General features: G+C 44.4%; 1 protein-coding gene across 1 annotated transcript in view; it reads right to left on the bottom strand.

Moving 5' to 3' along the window:
• Positions 1-27,778, bottom strand: part of sptbn5 (spectrin, beta, non-erythrocytic 5) — a 282,529-nt gene that overhangs the window by 235,278 nt on the left and 19,473 nt on the right. Inside the window, exons 3-15 of the mRNA XM_073040383.1 lie at positions 27,164-27,331; positions 26,517-26,633; positions 23,375-23,532; positions 20,049-20,277; positions 18,272-18,903; positions 17,409-17,547; positions 13,112-13,344; positions 11,983-12,136; positions 10,896-11,096; positions 5,626-5,841; positions 4,183-4,270; positions 2,517-2,602; positions 1,077-1,268 (exon numbers count right to left, since the gene is read on the bottom strand). Of these exons, the coding sequence (XP_072896484.1) occupies positions 1,077-1,268; positions 2,517-2,602; positions 4,183-4,270; positions 5,626-5,841; positions 10,896-11,096; positions 11,983-12,136; positions 13,112-13,344; positions 17,409-17,547; positions 18,272-18,903; positions 20,049-20,277; positions 23,375-23,532; positions 26,517-26,633; positions 27,164-27,331 (2,613 nt within the window). The remainder of the gene's footprint in view (positions 1-1,076; positions 1,269-2,516; positions 2,603-4,182; positions 4,271-5,625; positions 5,842-10,895; positions 11,097-11,982; positions 12,137-13,111; positions 13,345-17,408; positions 17,548-18,271; positions 18,904-20,048; positions 20,278-23,374; positions 23,533-26,516; positions 26,634-27,163; positions 27,332-27,778) is intronic.

The raw sequence follows: 27,778 nt of genomic DNA on the forward strand, positions 1-27,778 counted from the left end.
TATTTGGGCAGATGGGGCTCATCAGCTGTGATTGGCAGCTTATCGAGGAGAAGGAAAAGTCTGATCTCAAACTTCTGTTGTCTTGTCGCCATACCCACTCATTGGGAAGGTTTCAGGAGTAAACCCTGAGGAAAATCCCAAAGCTGGAGTTCCTAAGGCTCCTATGTTGAGTTCAACACTGACTGGCAACTCCTGCGACACTGCTGGTGGTGCCAAACTGCGTCAGTCTCTGCCGATCCTTTGGGTTCATCAGCTGTGTAGAGAGGGCATCCAGTGCGTGGTCAACAGCTTGCTCTCCATATCATACTTCCCTGGTTTGTGGAGACAGCAGCCATGGTCAACCCCAATCAAAGGAGGTTCTATCTCAAGGTTTCAATGATTCCTTCCCATTCTTCTATTCATCCCCATTCCACCTCCCCCCCGCCCCCCAATTCATCGAGTACAGGCCCAGAGCCATCAAATGCTGCTCATATATTAACTTTTAAATTCCCAGGACTATTTTTGTGAACCTCCTCTGGACCCAACCCAATGCCAGCATATCGTTTCTTTGATAAGGGCCCAAAACTGCAGACAATACTCCAAATGAGGTCTGACCAATAGCTTATATAGCCTCGGCACCACATCCTTGCTTTTATATTCTAGTCCTCTCAAAATGAATGATAAGTTACACTTGTCTTCCTCACCACGGACACAACCTGTGAGTTAGTCTTTAGGGAATCTTGCACGAGAACTCCCAAGTCCCCTTTCTGATTTTTCTCCCCATTTAGAAAGTAGCCCGTGCCTTTATTCCTGCTACCAAAGTGCATGATCACACTGTACTACACCTGCCATCTCTTTGCCCATTCTCCCAACCTGTCCAAGTCCTTCTGCTCCCTCAACGCTACCAACCATCTGTAACTTGGCCACAAAGCCATCAATTCTATCATCCAGATCATTCACATGCAATGTAAAAAGTAGTGGGTCCACCACCGACACCTGCGGAACGGCGAGGAACATACCCCTCACCTACTGTATCCTTCAAGTGAAAGCATTCAATCAGATGGATACAAAGGGAGGAGAGGAGTTACGAACCACACCTCAGCTAGCTGGCAGAGATTGGTGTATGTTGATTCAATGCTTTGCTGGCTGCTCTCGATATTCGTCCTGTTGAAGTCCTCATCAGGCACGGTTTGTGAAGCATAGTGAATCTCTGTCGTCCCACGGCGCATTGAGTGGCTTCTCCGTGGCTTACTGACTCTCAGGGATGGGCTGCCTTCAGTGGCCCCCATCTGGAGAACACAATACGGTCACTTTAGACAGGATCTTACAAAGAGTGAGTCACAAGCCAGGGGACAGAGGTGAGAGAGGGAGGAGTTATGGGGATGAGGGGTTGAGAGTAGTGGAGGAAAGTGAGGGAGGGGTAGAAGGGGAGACTGGAGAGAGGAAGGGGAGGAAGGGGAAAGAGGGAGGGGGGAAAAAGGCTGAACAAGTTAGGTCTTTATTCTTTGGAGCATAGAAGGTTGAGGGGGGACTTGATAGAGGTATTTAAAATTATGAGGGGGATAGATCAAGTTGACATGGATAGGCTTTTTCCATTGAGAGTAGGGGAGATTCAAACAAGAGGACATGAGTTGAGAGTTAGGGGGCAAAAGTTTAAGGGTAACATGAGGGGAAATTTCTTTACTCAGAGAGTGATAGCTGTGTGGAATGAGCTTCCAGTAGAAGTGGTAGAGGCAGGTTCGGTATTGTCAGTTAAAGTAAAATTGGATAGGTATATGGACAGGAAAGGAATGGAGGGTTATGGGCTGAGTGCAGGTCGGTGGGACTAGGTGAGAATAAGCGTTTGGCACGGACTAGAAGGGCCGAGATGGTCTGTTTCCGTGCTGTAATTGTTACATGGTTATATGGAACAAGAAAGGTGCAGGGGAAGAGCAGTCAGATGGGAACAAGGGTGGGAGACAAGACTGAAAGGTGAGAGGGGTGAGAGTGGAGGGTGAGGAGGGTGAGAAGGATGGCTGAGGTGGGGGTGAGAGAGGGGGGCAATGAAGGGATGAGTGGGTGGGTGAGAAGGGTGAGTGAGAGGGGGAGCGAAGGAGGAGAGAGGGAGGGCAAGAGTTCAGGGTGAGGAGGCAATAGGGGACAGTGATAGTGATGCGAGATGGGGCTAGAGGGGAGAGACTGGGGGGAGAGGGAGGAGGTGAGAGAGTGGGAGGGAGGGAGGAGAAGGAAAGTAAGGCTGAGGGTGATGGGAGTCAGAGGGAGAGGCAGCCAAAGCATCAGGTGTATTTAAATTGGAGGTTGATCGGTTTGCCATCAGGAAGGGTATCAAAGGTTACATGGAGAATGCACGAGAGTGAGGTTGAGGGGGATAGTAGGTCAGACTTGCTTAAGTGATGGAACAGATTTGATGGGCCAAATGGCCTAATTCTGCTCCAATGTCTTCTGGTATTCAGAGAATGAAGATGGGTGGTTTGTGAAGGCTGGATGAAGAGGGAGGGGTTGTCAATGAACAGTGAAGGTGGAGGAAACGGTCTCACCTCCTCTTGCTTGCTTGGCTGTCTGATGTCTTTAGCTTTCCTGTTCTGCAAGCCTTTGACACTGAAGCGGGTGAAGATCTCTGGTACTACAAACAGACAAGTGAAAGGGTTTCTCTCAGTGGAATAAATGGACATCATGTTCTCACAACACATCTCCTTCTGAGGCCCCATTCAAGGGACTATTCTGACATGATGAGTTGGTACTAGACAGTCATTAAGGTATTTGGCTATGGCAAGCAATCCCTGATACAAGTATAGTAAAGCAACCGCGAGATTGCGGGTAACGCGGGTGAACACACTGAGCTACAACGCTGCACTGCGGACGGCAAAGGGACTGGCAGTCACACTGGGGATATCAGAGGGACTGGCGACCTATGTGGGGCTGAGGGCATGGACGCTGCTCGGCTGCACAGCTGCTCCATTGCAGCGCACTGCCCTCAGTGTGAAACTGAAGGGTGGCTACCACGTAGCACTGCAACGTAATACAATGACTCCGTAGCACCCTACTGTGACACCATTATTCAGATTCAGGTTCAGTTTATTGCCATTTAGAAACCACAACTGCAATGCAGTTAAAAAATGAGACAATGTTCCCCCAGAATGATAACACAAAAGCATATGACAAAACAGACTACACCAGAAAATCCACATAACATTTGGCAATCCCCAATCCAGAGTCTGGAGAGGCTGCTGTGTATTAATATCGCGTTACCCTCTTAGCGCGTTCCCCGGAAAGGAGCTCCAAATCCACCAGACAAAACAAGACCAAAAACTAAAGCTACAAGACCTGCACAAAACCACATAGTTACAACATATAGTTACAATAGTGCAAACAATAGCATAATTGATAAAAAACAGACCATGGGCACAGTAAAAATAGTCCAAAGATGTTAAAAGACTATAAGTTCAAAAGAAACCACCACACAGTTTCCACAAGACCCCAGGGTCCCGATAGACTCATCATCCCACGCCGGTGGCAGAAGGGAATACCCCCGCTATGGACTTCCATGGCGCCGCCTGACTCAGCCTCGCAGTCGCAGCACACTCTGAAAGTGCTCCAACCGCAGCGGACTCCAAGTCTGTCGAATCTCCGAGCCTCCTACCATCCCCTCCGGCACAGCTTCTCCGAGCACCATCCTCTGCCGAGTGTATTAAGACGGCCCTGCCAACGGCCATCGGCAACGCGACTCCGAGGACTGGGGGCCTGTTCTTCCCAGCAGAGACCCGGACCTCACAGCAGCACCAGCAACGAAGAAGGTCTTCCTGGAGATTTCCAGATGTTCCTCCGTGCTCCCATGTCTGTTTTTCATCCAATTATGATTGCGCACGGCACCCCGTTTCACAAATAACAGATAATCAGCTCCGGAGTGGCCGCTGCAAGCTGCGTCGCGCCGCCATCTTGGATGTACTTCCAAGCACTTTTTATAGATGACCAATGTCAATATATTGGACAGATAAATTATTATTGAATTAACATCGTAGTTCCATGATTATTATCAAATGGGACCTCCACTATGGCACAGCCCTGCTTTTTCAGAGATCTGAGACGCTCAGAGTTCAATGAGACCATTGAATTTAAAGAGATCAAACTCCACAGCTACAAGATACCTACAGATTTCATCAATTCCAATCACCCGCCTTTCCTCTGTCATCTTGCACATCTTACCTCGAAGGTGACCTTTCTTTGTGATTTCTAATCCTTCTCCTTCATCAGACGAGCAGCTCTCGGGTACCATCTTCTCTGGTGTCTCTGCCTGCAAACAAGACACTCATTTCTCAGCAGTTCCCAGTGCCATTCCAACTAAAGAAGCCGTTCCAACCTTCCAAAAGCTCAAACAGGAACTTCAGCCTGTCAGCCCACTGTTATTTCTCAAATAGCAGCACTGCAGGAATATTTCACAAATTCTCTGTGTAGTCACAGTCAAGTTTATGCTCCTCAACCGTGCACATGCATAGGGTTAAACTAAACAACGTTCCTCGTGGTACATATAGAACATACAGCACATAAAATAATACCAGCATCATAAAAGAGATAGTCTGTGGATGTACAAGATGGCCTAAAGTGAATATACAACATGTGGCTAAATACACAACAGTATAATACTACTGTTGTAAATAATGTGTAAAGCCACTGTCATAAATAACACGGCCAGCCTCTAGTGCTCCGTGATTTGCCGGGGGAAACACTGGGTGAGCAGAATGAAAATGTTCTCTTTCTAATTCATGCCCTTCAATTACCAGCAGAGATTCCTAATTTACATATTCTACCTAAGGAGCATTTTAATCCACAGCAATGACTCCACTGCACCTTACTGTGACACCATTACAGATGACCAATGTCAATATAAAGGAGTACGAGTACGAGTATCTGGTTTTGTTATATATGTTCTTGACTGTTAATCAGCCCACCCCTACCTCAGTCTTACACGTGGGTGATTAGCAGAGAACTCAGCAATGGCAATTCTGTTGAATACCAAGACCAAGAGACTATACTCTCTATTAATGGGAATGGTAAATGTCTGATGATTATTTATCAGTCATGTCTGACTAGGTCTTCATTTCTGCTTCATTTCCTGAGGAGTTACAAATGGGATTGAATGTTGCACAATCATTGCTCTTTATGATGGAAGGAAGATGGTTGATAAAGCAGCTGAAGATGGGCAAGACTAACACGTTGCTTTCAGAGACTCCTGGGCAGAGCTGATAGAACTCTAACAACCAAACCATCTACCTTTGTGCAAGGTGTAATTCCAACTACTGGCGCTTCTTCCACTTGATGCCATTGACTTCTACCACCACTCATTCAAATGCTGCCTTTATGTCAAGGACAGATGCTCCCATTACATCTTTGGACTGTGGGAGGAAACCACAGCACCAGAAGGAAATCCATGTAGTTACGGGGAGAACGTAGAAACTCCTTACAGACAGCTGCAGGAATTGAACTTGGTAAGACAAAGTGTTGTGCTAATCTCTGCTCTTATTGGGTTAGATACTTCTGGCATAACACCCAATTTCTTTGGAGGTGTCAAAAGAAACAGAAAACCCAGGATGAATAATGTGCTCTGAAAATGATTTCTGTGATTGACACGTACAAATGTGAAGGAAGTACCTGGCACGCTGTTAAAGGAACCTGCTGCACAGCTGCTGTCGACAGGTCCTCCAATCTCTTCACTTCGCTGGAATAGGCTTCAATCTCTTTCATCAGGTGCATGTGGCGCTGCAGGAGTGTCTCAGCACTGGCCTCATCCTTCCCGTAATCCTCACTCTGCATGAGAGGCTGTTTCTCAAACAGCCACGAGCGGGCCTCATTGACGTCTGTGAAGTACTGAGAACAAGGCATGGAGAAATCTGCCATTCAGATAAAACCGATCCTGACATTTACACCTCAGTCACCATAACCCACAGAATTTCAGAGGGCTTCACAAAATTATATGCACATCAGATGTAGTATTCCAAAACCAAAAATACCAGTACCAGTAAGGTAAAAATCTGACTCTGAATAATGCCTCAGAGATAAACATTACTGGGCAGAATTTCCATGTTACATTGAATGATTTCACAGAACCTTTGGAATGTGTCTGAGAGGCTGGACTTAGCTTAGTTTACCAACTAATCGTAAATGTGGCACTGTTGATAGTGTAATCATCAATCAATAATGCATTGTTCAAATCTCTGAAGTAGGATTGGAACCTAGTTTGCTCAGAAACAAGTAAGGCACGAAGATCATGCTTGTAATAACAAGAATATTTGGAACTGCTGGGAGGTAAAAATGACAAGAGGCAGATTAGCCATTAGAGAAATCTGCTGCCAGTTATAACCCAAGATCTCTTCCAACAATGTTATTCCATCCCTTATCCCTCGATGTCATCCCTATTAACCTGGACTCTCCTGCTGAATTCATGAACTTCAGTAAACACAAAATTTAATACTACTTTCAGATGAACCATCAAAAAGACATTTTGATAGATACAAAAATATTCAGCAACCATTTGAAAAGCTTCAGGGAAACTCTTCAGAAGCATTAAGACAGTGGAGACACTGGACAAGATAGGACAAAATCAACATAACTTCCTTAAGGGAAAATCCTACCTGGCAAACCTGTTGGAATTCTTTGAGGAGATTACAAGTAGGATGGTTAAAGGAGATGTAATGGATGTTGTATATTTGGACTATCCAAAGGCCTTTGACAAGGCACCACACATGAGGCTGTTTACCAAGTTTACAGGAAAGTTGCTGGTTGGTTAGAGCATTGACTGACTGGTAGGAGGCAGAGAGTGGGAATAAAAGGATCCTTTTCTGGTTGGCTGCCAGTGACTAGTGGTGTTCCTCAGGGGTCGGTGTTGGGACCACTTTTTATGCTGTATTTCAATGATGTAGATGATGGAATAGATGGTTTTGTTGCCAAGTTTGCAGATAATACAAAGATTGGTAGGGGGCAGGTAGTGTTGAGGAAACAGGAAGGCTGCAGAAAGGACAGACAGATTAGGAGAATGGGCAAGAAAGTGGCACATGAAATACAATGTTGGATAATGAATGGTTGTGCACTTTAGTAGAAGAAGTAAACGTGCAGACTATTTTTGAAATGGGGAGAAAATCCAAAAATCTGAGATGCAAAGGGACTTGGGAGTCCTTGTGCAGAACACCCTGAAGGTTGAGTCAGTGGTGAGGAAGGCAAATGCAATGTTAGCATTCATTTCAAGGGGTCTAGAATACAAGAGCAGTGATGTGATGCTGAGGATTTATAAGGCCCGGGCGAGGCCTCACCTTGAGTATGGTGAACAGTTTTGAAGAGATGTGCTGGCATTGGAGAGGGTTCAGAGGAGGTTCACAAGGATGGTTCTGGGAATGAAAGGGTTATCATATGAGGAGTGATTGATGGCTCTGGGTTTGCACTCGCTGGAATTTAGAAGGATGGAAGGGTGGGGGGGGGGGGCAATCTCATTGAAACCTTTCAAATGTTGAAAGGCCTAGACAGAATCAATTTGGAAAAGATGTTTCCCATGGTGGGGGTCAGGTTAGAGGGGCATTCATTTAAAACAGATGTGGAGAAATTTCTTTAACCAGAGGGTGTTGAATTTGTGGAATCTGTTACCACAGGCGGCTTTGGAGGCCAGGTTGTTGGGTGTATTTAAGGCAGAGTTTGATAGGCTCTTGATCAGACACACATCAAAGGTTACAGGGAGAAGGCCGGGGAGCGGGGTTGAGGAGGGGATAAAAAGCATCGGAGCAGACTCAGTGCACCTAATGGCCTAATTCTGCTCCTATGTCTTATGGAGTTACAGAGGTGAGGGTAGCTGGGACAAGAGGGTAAAGATTTAGCCAGTCAGGGTAGGTATTAGGAAAAGCTTGTGGTGTTTTGAAAACTTTTTACCTAACACTCAAAATTGTGGGAAAGATCTAAGACTAATGCCTATTGATTGGATGCATGCAAAGCATGTGGATGCATTTAAGGAGGAAAAAATAAATAAACTAGATACACACCAACCTGGCTAAGGATAGCCAATGACAGCACAATCAGCTGGCTAAGGATAACCAATGACAGCACAATAACCTGGCTAAGGACAGCCAATGACAGCACACTAACCTGGCTAAGGATAACCAATGACAGCACAATAACCTGGCTAAGGCTAACCAATGACAGCACAGTAACTTGGCTAAGGCTAACCAATGACAGCACACCAAATTGGCTAAGGATAACCAATGACAGCACAGTAACCTGGCTAAGGCTAACCAATGACAGCACAATAACCTGGCTAAGGATAACCAATGACAGCACACCACCCTCTTGTTGGATGCAGAATCAGGAATGTAATGTAATTCACTGTCATGCTCCCAGTGGGATCTTTCCATTTGTGACCTCCTGTAGGAGGCCCAATATACGTTTGAGGAATAATGATCAGGGCATGTAGTAGGCTTCTAGACTCAACATCAAATTCAAACACTTCAGGTAACTCTCCTTCTCCATTTGTGTTAGTTCTAATGTAAATCATCTGTAGGTAATATAGGTTTTGATTTTCTCTCTCTACTAACATGACCTGAACTGTTTGTCATTCCCTAAAGGTCAGCACTTCACAGCTTTTATATCGCGATTCGACCTCCCATTCCCATTCCGAGTTTCTGTCCATGGCCTCCTTTACTGCTATAAATGCTTCATATTCCATCTGGGTATCCTCCAATCCTTTCAACTTCCCTCTCCTTCATTCTCTTTTATTCCATTTACCATTCTGTTGTTTGCTTACCTCTTCTCTTCTCCACACTTGCTCATTGCCTCCCTCTGGTTCCCTCCTCCTTCCCTTTCTCCCATGGTCCACTGTCCTCTCCTGTCAGATTCTTTCTTTTCTAGCCTTTTACCTTTCCATCTATCACCTGCCAGCTTCTCACTTCATCCTCACTTCCCCACATACTCACCTCACCTTCACTCACCCTCACCAGTTTGCACACATTCCCCTCCCTCACCTTCTTTCTCTGGCTTCTGTTCATTCCTTTTCCAGACCCGATGAAGGGTCTCAGCCCAAAACAGTGACTGTTTATTCATCCCCATAGATGTGCCTGTCCTGCTGAGTTCCTCCAGATTACCAGCAATTCTCTTGTTTTTATGTTTGTTTTTTCATGTTTTCTCACCCTTTCTATTTGTCCTCATCAACCAGTAGCAGCTCATCACCATCATGAACGTGGCCTTCCCTATCCTTTGTCCATTTACCTTTCTATTCCCTTCTCTGTAACTAAATGACTCTCATTTTCTCTCTTTCCCTAATCTGATGGATGGTTTTCAAACTGAACCATTATATCTTGTTTTCACTTCCATGTACACTGCCAACCTCTCGAATTCTCCAACATTTTCTGTTTTTATTTCAGACTTTCAGTATTTTTGATTACCATTCTCAGACAAAAAGTTCCTTTAGCAAAACTGTGCAGTTAACAATTTAGCAATATTGTTCTTGATTGGCCATTGCTCTAAATGAATGTTTATATTGTCATTCAGAAATGATTCCAATAATTCACTCACCAGAGTTGTTAACTTTAGGGGTCTGTACTCAATTAGTTCAGCATTTGCTGCCCTTTTAAGCAATGGCACATTTGCAGTCCTCCAGCACAACTTCGTAAACAGAAGGGTTGAAAAAACTATAGACACAGCCTTTGCACGTTCCTCCCTTGACTCTTCTAATAGCTTGGAGTATATTTCACATTGACCTGGTAATTTATCCAGAGAAGTACCTTCAATGTTTTAGGAACAGCTTCTTGCCCTATGCCATCAGATTTTTGAATGGTCCATGGGCCCATCAACACTACCTCGCTATCTCGCTCTCTTTTGGAAATACTTATTCATTTATTTTACATTTCTTCTTGTAACTTTTAGTAATTTGCATATACTGCACTGTATGGCGGCTGCAAAACAACTAATATCATGGCACGTCAGTGATAATAAATCTGATTCTGAATCTGATTCAAAGATGTCAAATCCCTTAAACCATTGGTTTAGGCAAGCCAATGGTTCATCTATTTAGACCATAAGATATAGGAGCAGAATTAGGCCATTTGGTCCATTGAGTCTGCTCCACTATTCCATCATGGCTGATTTATTACCCCTCTCAGTCCCATTCCCCTGCCTTCTCCCTGTATCCTCTGACACCCTGACTAATCAAGAACTTATTAACCTCCACTTTAAATATACCCAATGAGGTGGCCTGCATAGCTGTTTATGGCAATGAATTCCACAGATTTATTACGTTCTGGCTAAAAGAAATTTCCTCATCTCTGTTCTAAATGGACGTCCCTCTGTTCTGAGGCTGTGCCCTCTCATCCTAGACTCACTCACTCACTGCAGGAAACATCCTCTGCCAGCACATCCTGTGCTAAATATGGAGCCCAAAATTGCTCTCCGCACTCTGAATGTGGTGTGACCAATGCCTTATAAAGTCTTGGAATTACATCCTTGCTTGTATTTCCAGCATAAGTACATGATCATCACCATTCCCACTCTTCTATCAAGACCCTGGCAAAATGTTCATAAATACCCTTCCCTCTCTCTGCCACCTCCATACTTAGGTGATATTTTTGGCTTCTTACAGGCCATTTGCTTCCCTTTTTTATGTACATAAATTGTAGAAGAAATTACAGACATTAGAAGTTAAAAGTGCAGCCTCCTGCAGTAGGCTAATTAAATTCAGGGATTCCCAAGAGGCCAAACATGGAATATTTCAAAGGATTGTTGGCGGTTGCAAACCTAGGAAGGGGTTTTAACATTAAGTAAGAGAGGTTTTAATCTGAGATAGTTGGTGATTTAACAATCTGACTTACTGGACTCAAGAACTTGTGTTTTCAGCTAACAGTGACACTTGGGAGCAACTCAAGGCTTCCTCCATCGGGCTCTGATCTCACCTGCTTTATCGTCAGAGCAGCTTGAAGTCGTGTGTGCCAGTTCGACATCTCGTCCTTTAGTTGCTGCCATTGATTCTGAAGAGTGGCCACCCATTTCTTCATCTCCCTCTTGTTGCTCAAGTTCTGCTGGCAAAGCTCCTGGCCCTTTCTCACCACTGAGAAACAGATAGACTGCCGAGAGTTACACTCAGCCTCCATTGCCTGGTGGAAAAATACAATTAGTACGGCAAGGTGGAGTCAACTTGGTTCCATTTGCATGACTATCACACTTCCTGTACACAACCATTCCATACTTGGGTATTAATTGCTCCATCACAGTGTCATATCCACGGATTCGGCAGTGCAGCAGATACGGCAAATGCACTCGTGAATATGCACTGTCAGCTAATTATCATTTCATTTTAATAGTATTTAACGCCATTCTTTCTGTTGTAGTGCTTGTTCAGACTTGAACAAAGCACATCAACGTTTCGCTGCCTGCTTGCATTCGGCCTTGCCTGAGAAATTGGACAGTCGAGTCAACGGACTGAAGACTAGTGATGTTCGTTTTATATTTAGTTATTCCTTTCAGCCGCAGTGTAGGCTTTGTTTTCCATTTGAGAGTTTTAGTTAACGGCCCTCTTTGGCCCAGAGTTTATTGTTTTCTTTCCCCTCTAACTCTGTTTGCATTAAAGTCTGTGAACCATCTACCTGTTTCAGTATCACTCGCTCCGCACTTGGGCCATATCCGAACTTGGTGACACATTTGATACACTCTCAGATACAAGATCACTCATCACAATCATTGGGCCTTCAGGATAGGAGCTTGTCTACTGACTAACTCCACACCGACCTCACCTCCTGTATCGGGCTTACCCACACTGTGGGATCATATCTAACGCATCTAATATGCCCACACCACCTCCAGGTCAAATTGTCATATTAGTTACACATGATCTCCTGTATTCCACTCACATTTACTCCACGCAGTGGAGTGGGATTAGCAACCCCATCACACACTGAGATTGGGAGATTCTGGCTCACTATACTTGTGAGCTAACTCACAGTATCCTCGCCAATCACATGCCACGGGAATCCATGTGGGTACCTTGTGCTTTTGAATGGACACTGCAATCTGGGTGATGTCACGCCCTAACGTCGCAGTTCGCACCAGCTGCCACTTCTCGTAGATCCACGACTCCTCCTCCTCGCAGTCCCGGAAAAACTCAAACAACATCTGCTGCTGCTGCAGTCTGGCTTGTCTGTATTAGCAAGAGAAGTGAAATTGCTGTCAGTAAGACCTGACACCATTACTGGTTGTATGGGGAGTGCCAGGATCTGTAAAATCAAGTCCCAGTCACCGTGAACTCCAACAATAGCGGATTCCGGTAACGGACTCCCAGATCTCTTTGGGTTATGGACTCCCCCTCACTGTAAATCTGTACGAAGGACCCAGCCACAGTGACATCTGTAAGACCCTGTTAACTGTGGACCCTAAACACCAGAGATCTCAACAACGGACACAACAGGCTTTGGCAATTCCACTGTGAGCCTCAAAAACAGCAGATTCTGGTAACTGTGGGTCTCAAAAATACAGGTAACACAGCAAAATGCTGGAGGAACTCAGCAGGCCAGGAAGCCTCTATGGAAAAGAGAAAACATACGATGTTTTGGGCCAAGACTCTTAATCAGGACTGGAAAAAATAGCTGAGAAGTCAGAGTAAGAAGGTGGGGGAGGGGAGGAAGGAGTTCAAGGCGGTAGGCGATAGGTGAAACCGGGAGAGGGGGAGGGGGAAGTAAAGAGCTGGGAAGTCAATTGGTGAAAGAGATACAGGGCTGGAGAAGGAGGAATCTGATAGGAGAGGACAGAAGGCCACAGAATAAAAGGATGGGGCTCACCAATATACGGGAGGCCACACTGGTATAGATGACTCCAACAGACTCACAGGTAAAGTGTCACCCTGCCTGGAAGGACTGTCTGGGACCCTGAATGGTAGTGAGGGAGGAGGTGTAGGGGCTGGTGTAGCACTTGTTTGGCTTGCAAGGATAATTGCCAGGAAGGTTCATTTATAACAAATCCTGGTCACCAGGAGCCCAGATAGAGTGGGTGCTGGTAGTTTTCCCAAATCTGAACAAGTTCATTTGATGTAGGCCTTCTTGACTACAAGCCTAAGAAGGCCCACAAAGCATGTTATTCGAGCAACACCTGCAGCGTTTCAGCATGGGCGCTGCCTAACCTGGTTTTGCTGAGCTCCAGGAGGTTGCTGTAAAGGTCACTGAGCGCCTTGAGTTTCCTTTTGACTATATCAGTCTTTAGCTCGTTGTGTCTCCTGAGATCGTCGGCCCTCTGGTTGATGTGCTTCAGGGTTTCCCCATGATAAGAGATCTGAGAGATGATCAGGTTGTGCTTCTGCGCCATGTCCACCACATCAAACAGGTGCTTGCCACAGTCTTCTGAACTCATCGCTGACTGTAAGGGGGAAGAGAAGTGAGAAGTGAACCGCTGGAGCTTTTTAGTACACTGTCAAAGTGTTAACATTTTCATTGCTGCATCTGTGCAAGGATTAAACTTCTGTTTAAAATAAAATCTATTTTAAATTACTCTTTCCCCTACTTCCGACCCCCGTCTTGAAAAACAAGAGATTTTGGGCCTGTGCAAAAAGTTTGTGGCTCCTCCTGAAGGCAGAATCAGGTTTATTATTGTAGCTATTTGTTGTGAAATTTATTGTTCAGCAGCGGTACAGAGCAAAACAAAAGTTAATATAAGTTATGAAAGTAAGTAAATGGTGTAAAGAGGAATAACGAGGCAGTGCTCCTGGGGTTCTTGAAACCGTTCAGAAATATGATGGGAAGGGAAAGGAGGTATTTCTAAAATGTTAAATGTAGGTCTTCAGGCTCCTGTACCTCCTTCTCGATGGTAATAATGAGAAAGGGGCACGTCATGGAGGGTGAGAGTTCTTAATGCCGCCTCTCTGAGGGACTGCTTCCTGAAGATGTCACCAATGGAGGGTCAGCATCTGAGATTTTGCCAAAAGTTGGTGAATTTATAGACGGTGTTTGAGCGGTGTGTAGCGACAACATCAGGAGCGTGGAGGGAGTAGAGCAGCAGACTAAGCACATATCATTGTGGTGCGCCTGTGTTGATTGTTAGCAAGGAGGAAATGATATTACTGATCTGAAGTGTTTGTGGTCTCCTGATAAGGAAGTTGTGGACACAATTGCGGACGGAGGTACAGAGGCCCTGGTTTTGAACCTTGTTGATTAGTACTGCAGGGATGATAGTGTTAAAAGCCAAGTTGTAACATATGTCTTGTACCTAAGTTTCATTTTCCCAATGTCCTATGTATTCCTTAAGAATTTGCAAGACAATGGAAGACAAATTTGACAAAATTTTGACAAACTACAATTCAGGAAGTACAATATAAATTCACTGGAGAGGAATCAGAATCAAAATCAAACACAAGAGATTCTGCAGATGCTGGAACTCCAGAGTAACACACACAAAATGCTGGAGGAGCTCAGCAGGTCAGGCAGCGTCTATGGAGAGAATTAAGCAGTTGATGTTTTAGGCCAAGACCCTTCACCAGGACTAAGTGTATTATCACTGACATATGCCAAGAAATTTCTTGTTTTGTGGCAGAAGTACAGTGCTGGACATAAAAATTATTGTCAATTGCAATATTATAACTAGTGCAAATGGGGAATAGTGTTCATGGACAATCCAGAAATCTGAAAGTGGAGGAAAAGAAGCTGTTTCTAAAAGGTTGAGTGTGGGTCTTCAGGCTCCTGTACCTTCTCCCTGATGGTAGTGCTGAGAAGAGAGCATTTCCTGAATGACAAAGGTTTTTAATGATGAATGCCAACTTCTTGAAGCACTGTCCTTGATGGTGGGGAAGATTGGCCCGTGTTAGAGCCTTTTGTGATCCTGCACATTGGAGCGTCCTTACTGGGCAGTGAAGCAACCAATCAGAATGTTCTCCATTGTGGAACATGGAGAACAAGAACATTTTATGAGGACAAATATATCGTTCCAGTACATGTAAATGCAGATGACAAACCCATTAAAAGGCAAACAGCATTTTGGGATTTATCATTTGAGGCATAGTGTGTAATAGTTATAATAATCTTGCACATTGCATTGGTTAATTCATTTAATATAATGTGGAATGTGCTTGCAGTGGAGTGGACCCTCTGATCACAAGAGACAATGGATGAAGCAGGCTACAGAATCCTTTTTAGTTCTGCGTTCATGATGAGCTATTAACTGTAAAATGCAATCATTCTGTAATGATTCCAAGCATTTGTGTCAGGATCACTAGCTAACTCCAGTGCAGGAATCAAAGAGACTTCAAAAATCAAACAAAACAAAAGATTTATTACTGAAATTAATAGCAAAACTACAAGAACTCAGACAAACTATACAGAATCTTGATGGATCTTGATCAGAATCTTCAACTACTGCACAGAGTCTTGCCATCTTCAGAAGTTTTCTGATGACTCTGCCATAGTTGGATGCATCAGCAAGGGAGATGAGGCTGAGTACAGGGCTATGGTGGGAAACTTTGTCACATGGTGTGAGCAGAATCATCTGCAGCTTAATGTGAAAAAGACTAAGGAGCTGGTGGTAGACCTGAGGAGGGCTAAGGCACCAGTGACCTCTGTTTCCATCCAAGGGTTCAGTGTGGACATGGTGGAGGATTACAAATACCTGGGGATACGAATGGACAATAAACTGGACTGGTCAAAGAACACTGAGGCTGTCTACAAGAAGGGTCAGAGCCGTCTCTATTTCCTGAGGAGACTGAGGTCCTTTAACATCTGCTGAACGACGCTGAGGATGTTCTACGAGGCTATGGTGACCAGTGTTAACATGTTTGCTATTGTGTGCTGGGGCAGCAGACTGAGGGTAGCAGACACCAACAGAATCAACAAACTCATTCGTAAGGCTAGTGATGTTGTGGGGGTGGAACTGGACTCTCTGACGGTGGTGTCTGAAAAGAGGATGCAGTCCAAGATGCACACCATCTTGGACAATGTCTCCCATCCACTCCATAATGTACTGGTTAGGCACAGGATTACGTTCAGCCAGAGACTCATTCCACCGAGATGCAACACTGAGCATCACAGGAAGTCATTCCTGCCTGTGGCCATCAAACTTTACAACTCCTCCCTCGGAGTGTCAGACACCCTGAGCCAATAGGCTGGTCCTGAACTTATTTCCACTTGGCATGATCAACTTATTATTATTTAATTATTTATGGTTTTCTATTGCTATATTTCTTCACTATTCTTGGTGCGGCTGGAATGAAACCCAATTTCCCTCAGGATCAATAAAGTATGTCTGTCTGTCTGTCTGGACTGAGATCACTCATGAAACACAGAAGAACTCAGTAAGAGTTTCAGCAGAAAAGGATCTTCATTGATGGAGCAAAGAGGGTTTGGCAAGCCCCCTTGAAATACACCTGAACACATAGGAATTCAGGACCAATCAGACAACCCGCATGCCCAGACAGAGCAATCACCCTCAAAGACAATAACTACAATACAAGACATTGAAAATCCTGTGCTAATTCAATTACCCCAAATTGAATAAAAGTGATAAACACAAAGAGAGTTTAACAATCCCCATGATCCCAAATGAGACACCTGCAAAACGAAGTGACAACCCAGAGCTAATCCAAAGACAAACAATTAGACACAAAAGGCAACCAACCCGAAGTACACTGTATACCCACGAGGTGACACTGCGAAAATACAACCCACATACTAACTATAAAACACTTGTCTTGTTTATAAACAGCCCCTAGTTGTGACAATTTACCTCTTCTATTCTACCCAAAGGCAGATACACATATTGATCACGCCTCTGACTGACAGCAGTCCTAAACCTGTCCCTATCCCTAGTTTAACAACACACTCTATGGCACACAAGATCATGGATTTACATCAAGCACCTCTTGCTTTAGCAGACTGCTTTAAAATTGTACAAAAATTATCAAGACATGGAAAATAACAGGACTTCAGCTGTGTAATTTGGATGGAAACAGGGTCTCCAACCGGGGAAAAGATTGACAGATGGGTCATTGGAAACACATAATTAGCAAAACAAACTTCAAAAAATGAAGCATAATAATTATTCCACAATACCACAATCCCTGTTCAAATCAATAGGGTCTTGGATCCTGTGCCATGTCTACCCAAATTCCCTGTGGAGCTGGGCAAAAGTGCAGACTGTTGAACTTGTCAGCAAGCCTGGGGTTCATCACTATATCTGCTAAAACCATAGGCTTCCTGACATTTTAAACAGCTGATTGTCTCAGAACCGTCAGCATTAGTCCGCAGACTTTGGGAACAAATTGCTGGCTAGTGCTGGCTGCTAGGTGCTGGAAGTTTCCTGCGGAGTACGGTTATAACTTTATTGAAGAGTGCTTTGTCCGTCATTATTATCTCCCGTTCAAGTGAGCAAAGGACAGGGCACGTTATTTGTTTTAACTTAATATTCAGAGGCTATTCTTTAGAACAGCTAATTCTTACCTGAAGAGTTATTAGCTCTTGATAAATGGTGTCTATATCTTGGACTAAGCAGAGTGCAGCTACCACCTTCTTCAGGGCGGCCTTTCGCTTATTGAGTTCTTGGAGGAGATTTTGCCAGCAATCTTCAACATCCTTCTGTCTGCAGGGAGGCAGAAGATTTCAATTACGGAATTTATATCCAGATTTAAAATCTCTTTTTTCACTTTGTCCTGTTACCATCCTTTGTTATGGACCTAGCACTAGCTGCATATTCAATCCTGGTGGAACATGTTACACTCACAAAGAGAGGACAATGCCTGAGCTCTCACCTCCAGGTGAAGCAGTCATCCCCTCATCTTGCTAACTAGTCCTTGACAGGATGGTGGCAAATCAACTGGTCTCTCAGATCCTGAAAGAACACTGACTACACAACCTCCCTCACCCCAACCCGGTCCCCGGACAATTAAAAGGTATATTTAATCCACCCAGTCACGAATAGGCATTTGTCTCATTTTAGCTCCCATTCCTTCTCCTCTTCCATGGACTCCCCTTGTGCCAAGATGAGGCCACCTTCAAGCTGAAGGAGCAACATCTTATGTTCTGCCTGGGAACCTTCAATCTGATGGTTTGAATATTAATTTCCCTTCCGGTAAAATATTCCACTATTCCCCACTCTGCCCTTTTACTTCTTCTCATCTGCCTATTACTTTTCCCTGGATCCCCTCCTCCTCCCCACTCTCCTCTCCTATCAGATTCCTCCCACCCAGCTGCTTCACCTATCACCTTCCAGCCAGCCACTTCCCCCTCTCCCCTCCTTTTAATTCAGACATCTTCCCCTTTCCACTCTGTCCCAGAGAAGATTGCAGCCCGAAACGTCGACTTACTTCTTCACTATCTCAGCCTTGCCGTGGTAATTCTCCCTCTCAATGACTTGAGCCATTTCAACCAGAGCCTTAAACCTCTGCTCTGTGGCAAGCACATCAGTTGTGATGGCCTCCAGTCTCTTGGTGACAGTCTCCGTCTCCTGGGTGGTCTCCACGTTGATGTTCTGTTTGGCAAGAACTGATTTCATATGGCTGAGGTAGGCTTCCCTCAGCCCGGCCTTCTTCCTGAACCGCTGCGCCAGCTGCTCCAGCCGTTCCAACCGGAGCATCTCCTTCTGCAGAGCCTTCTCTCTCAAGGCCTCTGACTTCTCCAGATCACTCCAGTGCCTCTCAATGTCACTCAGAGCCTTCCCCTCTGGAGGCACATACTGCTGCATATTGTTGGCCCTCTGTTTGGTCCGGATGTTGAAGAGCTGAGCTTCAATGAATCCCCGCTCCCGGTACTTGGGTGGTTTCTCCACAGTGCGGAAGGTTTTGAAGTCCGCCATCATTTTCTGCATGCCGTTTAGTGAGTTGGGGAACTGCCGGTCATTCAGCTCCTTGATCTTTTCTTTAATCCAGTGGAGCAGATTAGACACCAGTAACTCGTATTCACGTTTCAGATCATCAATTTCTTTCAGGAGATCCACAATCTAAGCATGGGAAGGAAACCAGAATTGTCCCAAGTTAAATCATATAATTAAATGCAACCTTCTTGTGAGGGAGTAACACCACCAGTCATTAGCTCAAAAGGATCTCCAACAGATCCCCAAATCTGCTCATTTAGCAGGTTAGAAAACCTCAGAGAATTCAGCAACATGCAATTCCTCCATCTACCCAGTGATTAAAACTCATTGACACAGGCATAGCTGCAGCATGTCAAAAGTCTAGAAGCTAGCAACTTTACAATTAATGGTATTCAGCGAACAAAAAAAAACATTTCCATTCAGAACTCATCCACCACGTTGCCTTTCAGCGAGCCTGAAATTAATTATAGCCTCAGTATCTCAAGGCTCTCCTTATAACTAAAGGCACTCATCCCTGTTAACATACTCATGTCTGTCTTCCTGGGGGTGGTAACAGTTCTAATGCTAGGATGTCGTAAATCAATGCAATATTTCAACTGCTAGAGCAATTAAAGAGGGAAAAGATTCATTCATAAAAATTCCACAAAGCTAGGGGCGAATGTTCAAAATAATAACTTCCTCCATGTATTCACAAAGAAAATAAAGCTTTTGCACTTGTTATCACTTCAGAATGTCCAAAATATTTCATAGCTGATGGAATATAAGACCAAAAGACATTGGAGCAGAATTAGGCCATTCGGCCCATTGTGTCTGCTATTCCATTCCATCATGGCTGATTTATTATCCCTCATTCTCCTGCCTTCTCCCCGTAACCTCTAACACCCTAATTATGTAAAAGCCATCGTTCTCTCATGAGAAATACTGCTTCCAAATTACACACTATCCCACAAATAACACCAAAATAAATGACCAAGTTGTTTTACTGTTATCAGCTGAATCAGGAGTATTGGCTTCTGAACACAGAACGCTTCTACTCTTCAAATAGTCTGATGGATTCCACCGAAGGTTGCAGATGGGAACTCAGTTAGCCTCGACTAAATTATTCTGAATATGCCAACTAAATCAAATTCCCTGGTTACTCAGAAGTTTTTCAAACACGTATTTTGTCCACATCAGGAGAGGTGTCTCAGCAGCAACGTGGAACAATGAAGATCCTTGCCGAAGTAAAATCTTACTAGTAAAAGATTAAATTCTAGGATTATTTGGCTTACCTTTATAATTCTTTTCTGTCCAGTTTGTCCTTGCCTCATTTTTGAGAAGTGATGGTAATACAGAGATATGTAGGTCATGATGGACCTCTCGTCTGGATGAGGGACGGCAACGTCCTCGGCGTCTAGGAGTGTGGAAATGCCCAGTGCATTCTCCGCAACGTTGAAGGCATTATTTAGATTATGTATCGGGTTGTTCGCTTTCAGACGCTCGTAAGCTATCAGGTCGGGTCTGCAAATTATAGCAAGAAAGTAACACCAAGGAAGTAATGAATCTAGCCAACCCAGCAATTAGCATTTACTTTTGAAATTCACAGGAAAATTCATGAGTTTAGTTCATACTTAGACACTTGTTTTTCTATTGAAGACCTCAAGCAGCAGATCCTTGCTGCGTATAGAACCTCGCTGTCCTCTGCTAACCAATCTAAGCAACCATTCTCCATAAGACCACAAGGTATAGGAGCAGAATTAGTCCATTTGGCCCATCGAGTCTGCTCTGCCATTTCGTCATGGCTAGTTCACTTCCCCCTCAGCCCCAGTCTCCTGCCGTCTCCTGATTATGTATGAGCTGATATGCAATTGAATCTGTGTGAGTGTGTGTAAACAAGAGAGAGATCAAGCATGTATGTGTGAGTGTGAGTGACAGGGCCAAGCTAGATGCTGGGCCTGACTTGGCAGGTGCCCATGCGTCTGACAGACCCTGGGTGCATGAGGCATCAGAATGGCTACAGCCTAGGAAACCATTTGCACTGGATCTCCAGCAGAGCAGTTAGCTCCACCCGTCAGACCTTCTTCCTTAGCACTGCACAAGCTTTCACCATGTATTTATACTGTTCGCACAATGGCCTTGTCCACATACGCTGACCACACACTATGAAAAAGTGAAAATAGTTCTTCCTCTCTTCCCTTTAATACATGTGATCTCTCATCCTTGATGCCTCAACCAGCAGGAACAGCCTCCCACCATCCATTCTACCCAGACATCTCCGCATTTCATATCCTTCAAACAAACTACCCCTCAGCCTTCTCTTCTTTAAAGAAAGCAGTCTCAGCGTTTCTAATCCAACCTGATCTCTCACATCTGGGACCATATCTATAAATTGGGGCGCCACAGAGGTGTAGCAGTTAGCGCGATGCTGTTACAGCTCGGGGCATTGGAGTTCAATCCCAGCGTCCCCTGTAAGGAGTTTGTATGTTCTCCCTGAGACCACATGGATTTCCTCCGGGTGCTCCGGTTTCCTCCCACCGTCTGAAGATGTACTGGCAAGTAGGTTAATTGGTCATTGTAAGCAGTCCTGTGATTAGGCTAGGGTTAAATAGGTGAGGTATCTCATTGGGCCTGTCCCGTGTGGTATCTCTAAATGAAATAAAACTCCTCTGGAGTTGACCAGAACTGAACACAAGTATTCCATCTGAGGTGAGGGCAATGTGTTTTTACACTCTCTGAGTTGAGAGTTAATTCTGAGTTGATAAAACTCAGAATTATGCACACCTTAGTGCTTTCTCAGTCTCCCCTGCCACTTCCATTGACTTGTGTGCCTGCAGTCCTACACATCTCACCTTCTTCATAGACCTTCCTACTAATTGTGGTTTGCAATACTTGCAAGGTTTATGTCAGCTGCATCCCATCCCAGGTTGAGGTTATGATTATAGAGAAAAGCAATGACTTTAGTGGTAACCCCTGGGGAAATCCACTACTTATGTCTCTTTAGTGCAGAAGACAATCATTCATCAAAGTTCTCTGATGTTTATGAATCAGCTCAGCTTCCTTTCTATGGTATCAATATCCCTCTTGTGAACTATGCCTGTGTTTGACTAAACCTGTCTGCGTAACTATGTGCATGTGTTTAACTGAGGCTAGATACGTGTGTAAATATGAAGGGTTTGTGTGTACAGCATCAGCGAGGGTGAGGGGCATGGGCACACTGGCGTACAAGTCACCTTGGATTTGCTTGTGTAAGAGGAGCATATTGTCTGAAAACCACAAGTGTTTAGTTCTTTGCTAGGCCAAAAGCCCCGAAACATGCCAGGAATATGAAGGTTTGGAGCTCCATTCCTGGTACTACGTGCTCTGCCAAAGGTGGGAAGCTTTTGCTTGTACAATGGGCTCTCCCGGCCTGCGTGCACTGCTGAGATTCTTAAAGCACCTGAGTTGATTGATTGCTGTTTGACAACAATTATCAAGCATTTAGAGTTCTTGGTGCTTTACTTGAGCAACTCGCTGTTTGTAACGTGGTCTCCTCGTGCCTTCTGTTTAACTTTGTTAAGTTTATTTTGGTAGGCTCAGCGATTCCGTGCTACTTGTGTTATTTAAGTGGATGCTCGATTAGTGCTAATCCTGGGGTCCGAGATTTGAGAATGTTTCTTCTTGTGGTGTCACTCAGCTGAGCCACTGATGTTCTTTTGGAATGATTATGAATAAGCTCTGATCATTGTCTCTACACTGCTTTCTGTCTTCCCTCCGGACTTGGGTTCCGATATTGCCAGCGCACACCATGACAGTACTCCTATGTGAACACATGGAAATCCAAGGGATGGCATGATAAATGATGGGTCAACTGGATCTAACTGTCTGAGATTATTGTCAGTCGGACCATTCCTTGCTCACCCATGTGCTCTGCTGCCTGAGATTATGTCCCTATTGCTTTTCCACTGTGGGCATTTTCATTGTTATGGACTAGTCATCATATTACCAACTCTCCTGTGCGAGTTCAATGGTCAAGCTATCAAAAGTTAATTAGTTCTAAAATTGATTTGCTATCAGTTCCACTATGGATAACGTGAGAGCACTACCTGTGGAATAAGTAATACTACATCCTGTTTCATTCAGTCAGCTTCATAACTCAGTGTGGCCCTGCCTCATTTCCCCATTGGTATTCACTTCACTGTTTCAACTTGCTCTGCATTGAAATGCTTTTACTGTCAGCATTCAGGGAACCATCAGAACTGCATAATAAAAAGGGGCTCAGAAAAAGAGTCCTGAGCAACAACGTGCTTCATCTATAACAGTTCTATCACTCTTTGATGCTTCCCAGCACTTTATTATTAATAAATTATTCAGTAATGGATCCTACCAAAGTCAAACCCAGCAGATCATGAGCTATTGAAAACAGCACTCCAACTAACTCTCCCCCTCATATGCGGTGGAAGCAAAAGATCATTGCAGTAACTCTTGCTCACTGCATCTTCTGATAAGGAGGATAATGTGATCCTCAAAACACTATCAATAATCCAAAAGGAAAACCCAATGCTCTTCTGTCTAATAACTTGCCCTTTTCTTGTGGAGTACATTATTTACGTGTCCCAGTAACTGAAGTGTTTGTAGTTACCTGTGCACATGAATGATTGCATTGAAGGCCAATCCGTCATTCCAGCTTGATGAGAAGTTCTGAATGTTCACATTCTGATACCCAGCAGTCTTCCGCTGGCACCAGATCAGCAGAGCTTCCTTGGCAGAACGTTTGGCAGTGCTGACGTCACACTCATCCTAGCACAGAACAGAAAAGTGGTGAACAAACAGACCAAGGACCAGTGAATGGGCTCCAGACATGAGTAGATAGCCTGAGGTGATCATGCAAGTAATGAATCCAATTCAGTATTCACCTGTAGAAGATAATGTAAGACATCCCCACACCATCACCCATCACTGGATACCTGCTCAAACTCGTAATGTACTTAGTACAATTCAGAAAGTAAATTCTATTGTTTGCCTCAGCTACCTCATGAGGCTGAGTTCTACTGTCACTTTGCACTTTGGTCAAACTTCTCATGAATGTACAATTGCATTTATTTATGAAAACCTCTGGCTTCAAACAACTTTCTACTTCTAACCTGTACAACACTTCCTTAATTTTAAAATCATCATTTGACTTATGCTTTTCCAAAGAGATTATAGCTTCCTGCTTCTGATATTGTCACCTGTTCATTTTGTAGAGAACAGAACAGTCCTAACTAGATCCATTGGCATTGCCTTGAGTTTCCTGCCAAAATCCCGGCATTTGTGCATCCTAACCATTTGAAGAAGACTAGGATCTAGAATGTTCAGAGACACCTGAGCCCAAATGACCTAAAGTCCACATGACAGCAACGTGATGGTGCACAGTTCCTACCAACGATTCACAGCTCAGGAACTCTGGTTCCATCTCAGCCTCAAGGATAGAGCTTGTATGTGCTTCCTGCGGCTATGTGGGTTTCCACTGCTGTTCCAATTTCCTTCTCCTGGAAGACCAGCTGGTATGTTAGCTGACTGCTGGAAATTATATAGTTAAGTTGTTTAAGAACAAAAGGGAGATAATGGCATATAGGAAAGAATGAAGCTTCAGGTAGAAGGGGGAATGGGACTCGTGGGATGGTTCTGCAGGGACTTGATGTGGTTAAAGTCCTTCCTCTGTGCTTTACTAAGTAGCTAAGCCTTCCTCCTCATTATGTGCATGGGAATTGCTAAATTCCATGCCTCCTTTGGCACCTACAAATGTGCAACTAACACCTTGCCTGAAGGTTTCTGGGAATACATAATAGCTGAAACGATTAGCTTTGGCTCAGTTAGTCATGTTGAGGCAACAGCTCAGGGCAAAGATTTATAATCTGGACTGATAATACCAGTGCAACACCAAGGACGAGCAGTACTGACAGAAACCTGCTCTTCAGTTAACCACCAGATCGTTGAATCTGTGATGCGGAGGTCTTGACCAATTACCTTCTCCCCAGCAACGCTAGCACCAGCTTTCCAGATCACCACTTCCAATCAGTTAACCCGTATGCAGCATGGCTTACTCTCAAGGGTGACCTTATGACTCAGCCAGTACTTGTGGAATGTGCCTAACCACGTAGCTTCTATTGACTGCTCCTTCCAAGGAAGTGTTGCAACACCCACTCGCTCAACAAAAGAGATGACTGCTGATTTCAGGAAGGGAAAGGAGGGAGGGTACACACCTGCCTATACCGAGGGGTCAGTGGTGGAGAGAGTCAGCAGCTTAAGTTTCTGGGCATTACCTTCTCAAACAGCCAGCACGTGGATGCTATCATACGGAAAGCACACGCCACAGTCTTTACTTTCTTTGGAAGTGAAGGAGACTTGGCTTGACGCCAAGCTCTCTAACAAACTTCTACAGATGTACTGTTGCAGGTAGCCTGACTGGATGCATTATCGTCTTATTCAGCAATTTTAATGTGCGGGAACATAAGAGAATAGTGGAATCTGCCCAGCACATCACTGGCACACCCCTCCCCCACACCACTGGAAGTATCTACAGGAGGTGCTACCTCAGGAAGACAATGTTCATCATCAACGAGACCCGTCATCTGGGCCAGGCCACCTTTTCAGAGCCAGCATTGGGCAAGAGGTACCGAAGCCTGAAATCGGAAACCACCAGACTCCAGAACAGCTACTTCCCTTCAAACACTCAGTTCTCGAATTTTAATCACTACAGATTAGCAACACTTTGCTCTAAAATTGATTTTGTTTTTTTGTTGTCCTATTTGTGTTCTTTCTTGTAAGATTGTGTATAAATTATATTTATACAATGCTACTCCCTGTGATGTTGCTGCAAGTATAGTTTTCCTTGCATCTGTACATACACGTTCTTGTGTATATGTCAATAAATTTGACTTTGACCTTGTTAGGTTAATTGTTGACTGTAAATCACCCCTAGTACAGGCATATGGCAAAATATTCAAAGAGCAGATGAGAGGAAATTGCAGGGGAGCGGGGAGAGTAAGGGGGGGTGAATGAGACTGAGGAGCTGACTGCTGGGGTCCAACATGGAGCTGGTGGGCCGATAAGCTGCTGAGTGTGTTATAATAAAGGGCCTACATACTGTCCAGGAGTGTTCTGGAAAGAAACCTACTGAATCACTGCACCGAGAGCTGGTACCACATATAGAAGTCCGATGAGCTTTAATTAGTTATAGCCCTTTTCTTAGGGTGGCAGGATGAAGATACATCTCTACCAAAGGAGGCGTAAGGCACTCCTTCCCTCCTCTAGCCTGCAGGTCACCCTTGGGCAAGGTGTAGCACCTGCTTATCACACCCCACGCCTCATCCTGATCAGGGTCATGTGAAGCCACAGGATCGAGTGGTGGATGGTCATATGAGCAGCTGGTGCATATCACAAGTCCTGGTTATGTGACCACTGACGCCAGGCAGACAATCCCCAAAGAGTATTGATGATGGCTGGGGTCACTCTGCCCAGAAGAAGGCAATGGCAAACCACTTCTGTAGAGAAATTTGCCAAGAACAATCATGGTCATGGAAAGATCATGATCGCCCATGTCATACGACACGGCATATAATGAACAAACAAATAGCTGTCTAGCATCTTTGGGTTAAAAAAGACCTGAGTTTGTATAAAGCCTTCATGACAGCAGGACACTGCAGATCACTGCTCCATGCATGTCACCAGAAAGGTCAGATCCACGGGTAATGAAGCAAGATGCATTTGCTTCAACCCTGAGCAAGATAGGTTTGACTTACTTCTTCAACTGTGATGGAGGCAATTTGAAAGCGTAGTATAATCATCCAGATCAAGCCCAAGATCAGGGTATGGTCGCCATCCACAATATTTTCAGGCCCAATCAAATTCACATTTATCTGTAAGCAGGAGAGAAGGCACATTTCAATATCAGGGTCAACAAACAACCTGCTGGAGGAACTTCTGTGGGAGGAAAGGAATTGTCAATGCTCAGATTGAAAACCTGCATCAGGAGTGAGAGGGCCAGTATGAAAAGTCCAGATATGAGGGTGTCTGCACACACATAACATCACAGGTACATTAGTGTCCACAGAATCACGGAGGTTACGGCCCCTTAAACTGCCACCCTACGTATTTACCAATTCCAGCAAAATTAACTATGTCAGACAATTCCACTTCTTGGCTCTCAATCCATAGACTTATTGGTCAGATTTGTATTGTTTTGACCTGCGACCCATTCAGGAACGAGCTCAACCTCAATGCAGCTTGGAGATTCTGCAAGCACCACAAATCGAAGAGGACATACACAAAAATTGTGAGTGGGAAGTCCACCAAATGACAACAGTGGAGCACTTCTTTTCCAGAGACAGGATTTTGCATCAATAAAGTGAGACACAGTCAGCTTTCTTGTAATAGAGTGTATACTCACCTTAGTTTTCAAAAAGGCGATGGCTCTGCTGTTGTTCTCCAGGTAGTGAACTCTCATTTTACCTTTGTTGGGTCTCTTTAGCTTCTCTCCTGAGATGAGCTCCAGCAGAGTAATGAGGATGATTCCATCTTTCAGGTCAGTGTACAAGTCATTCACAAAAGTCTTCACCTGAATCAAATAAGGAAATAAAATCAAATATTGAAAATGTGAGAAAATTCAATATCTTAATCTAAAACTAAAACCATCCACTGAAACTTCCTCCCATTAATTATACCACGATAGCACGGACTCTGGCAATCCATACAGTCACTCACAAACTCTCCATCTTATCATGGATTTCAGTCACTCTCTTAAACTCTTCCCGTAGCTTCTACCTAAAAAGCAATAAAAAGCCAAGAGTCTGAATGTTCTTTTCTTTCCATTCTGTAATGAGCAAGGGATGGCAGTGTGGAGATGTACCTCTACCAAAGGAGGTGTAAAGTGCTCCTTCCCTCCACTAGCCTGCAGGTCACCCTTGGGCAAAGTATAACACCTGCTTAGCCCCCCCATCAGGGTCACGTGAAACCACGGGAGCAGCTGGTGGATGGTCATATGAGCAGTCGTTGCAAATCACAA

The sequence above is a fragment of the Hemitrygon akajei genome, chromosome 3 (assembly GCF_048418815.1).
Source record: "Hemitrygon akajei chromosome 3, sHemAka1.3, whole genome shotgun sequence".
Classification (NCBI taxonomy): Eukaryota; Metazoa; Chordata; class Chondrichthyes; order Myliobatiformes; family Dasyatidae; genus Hemitrygon; species Hemitrygon akajei.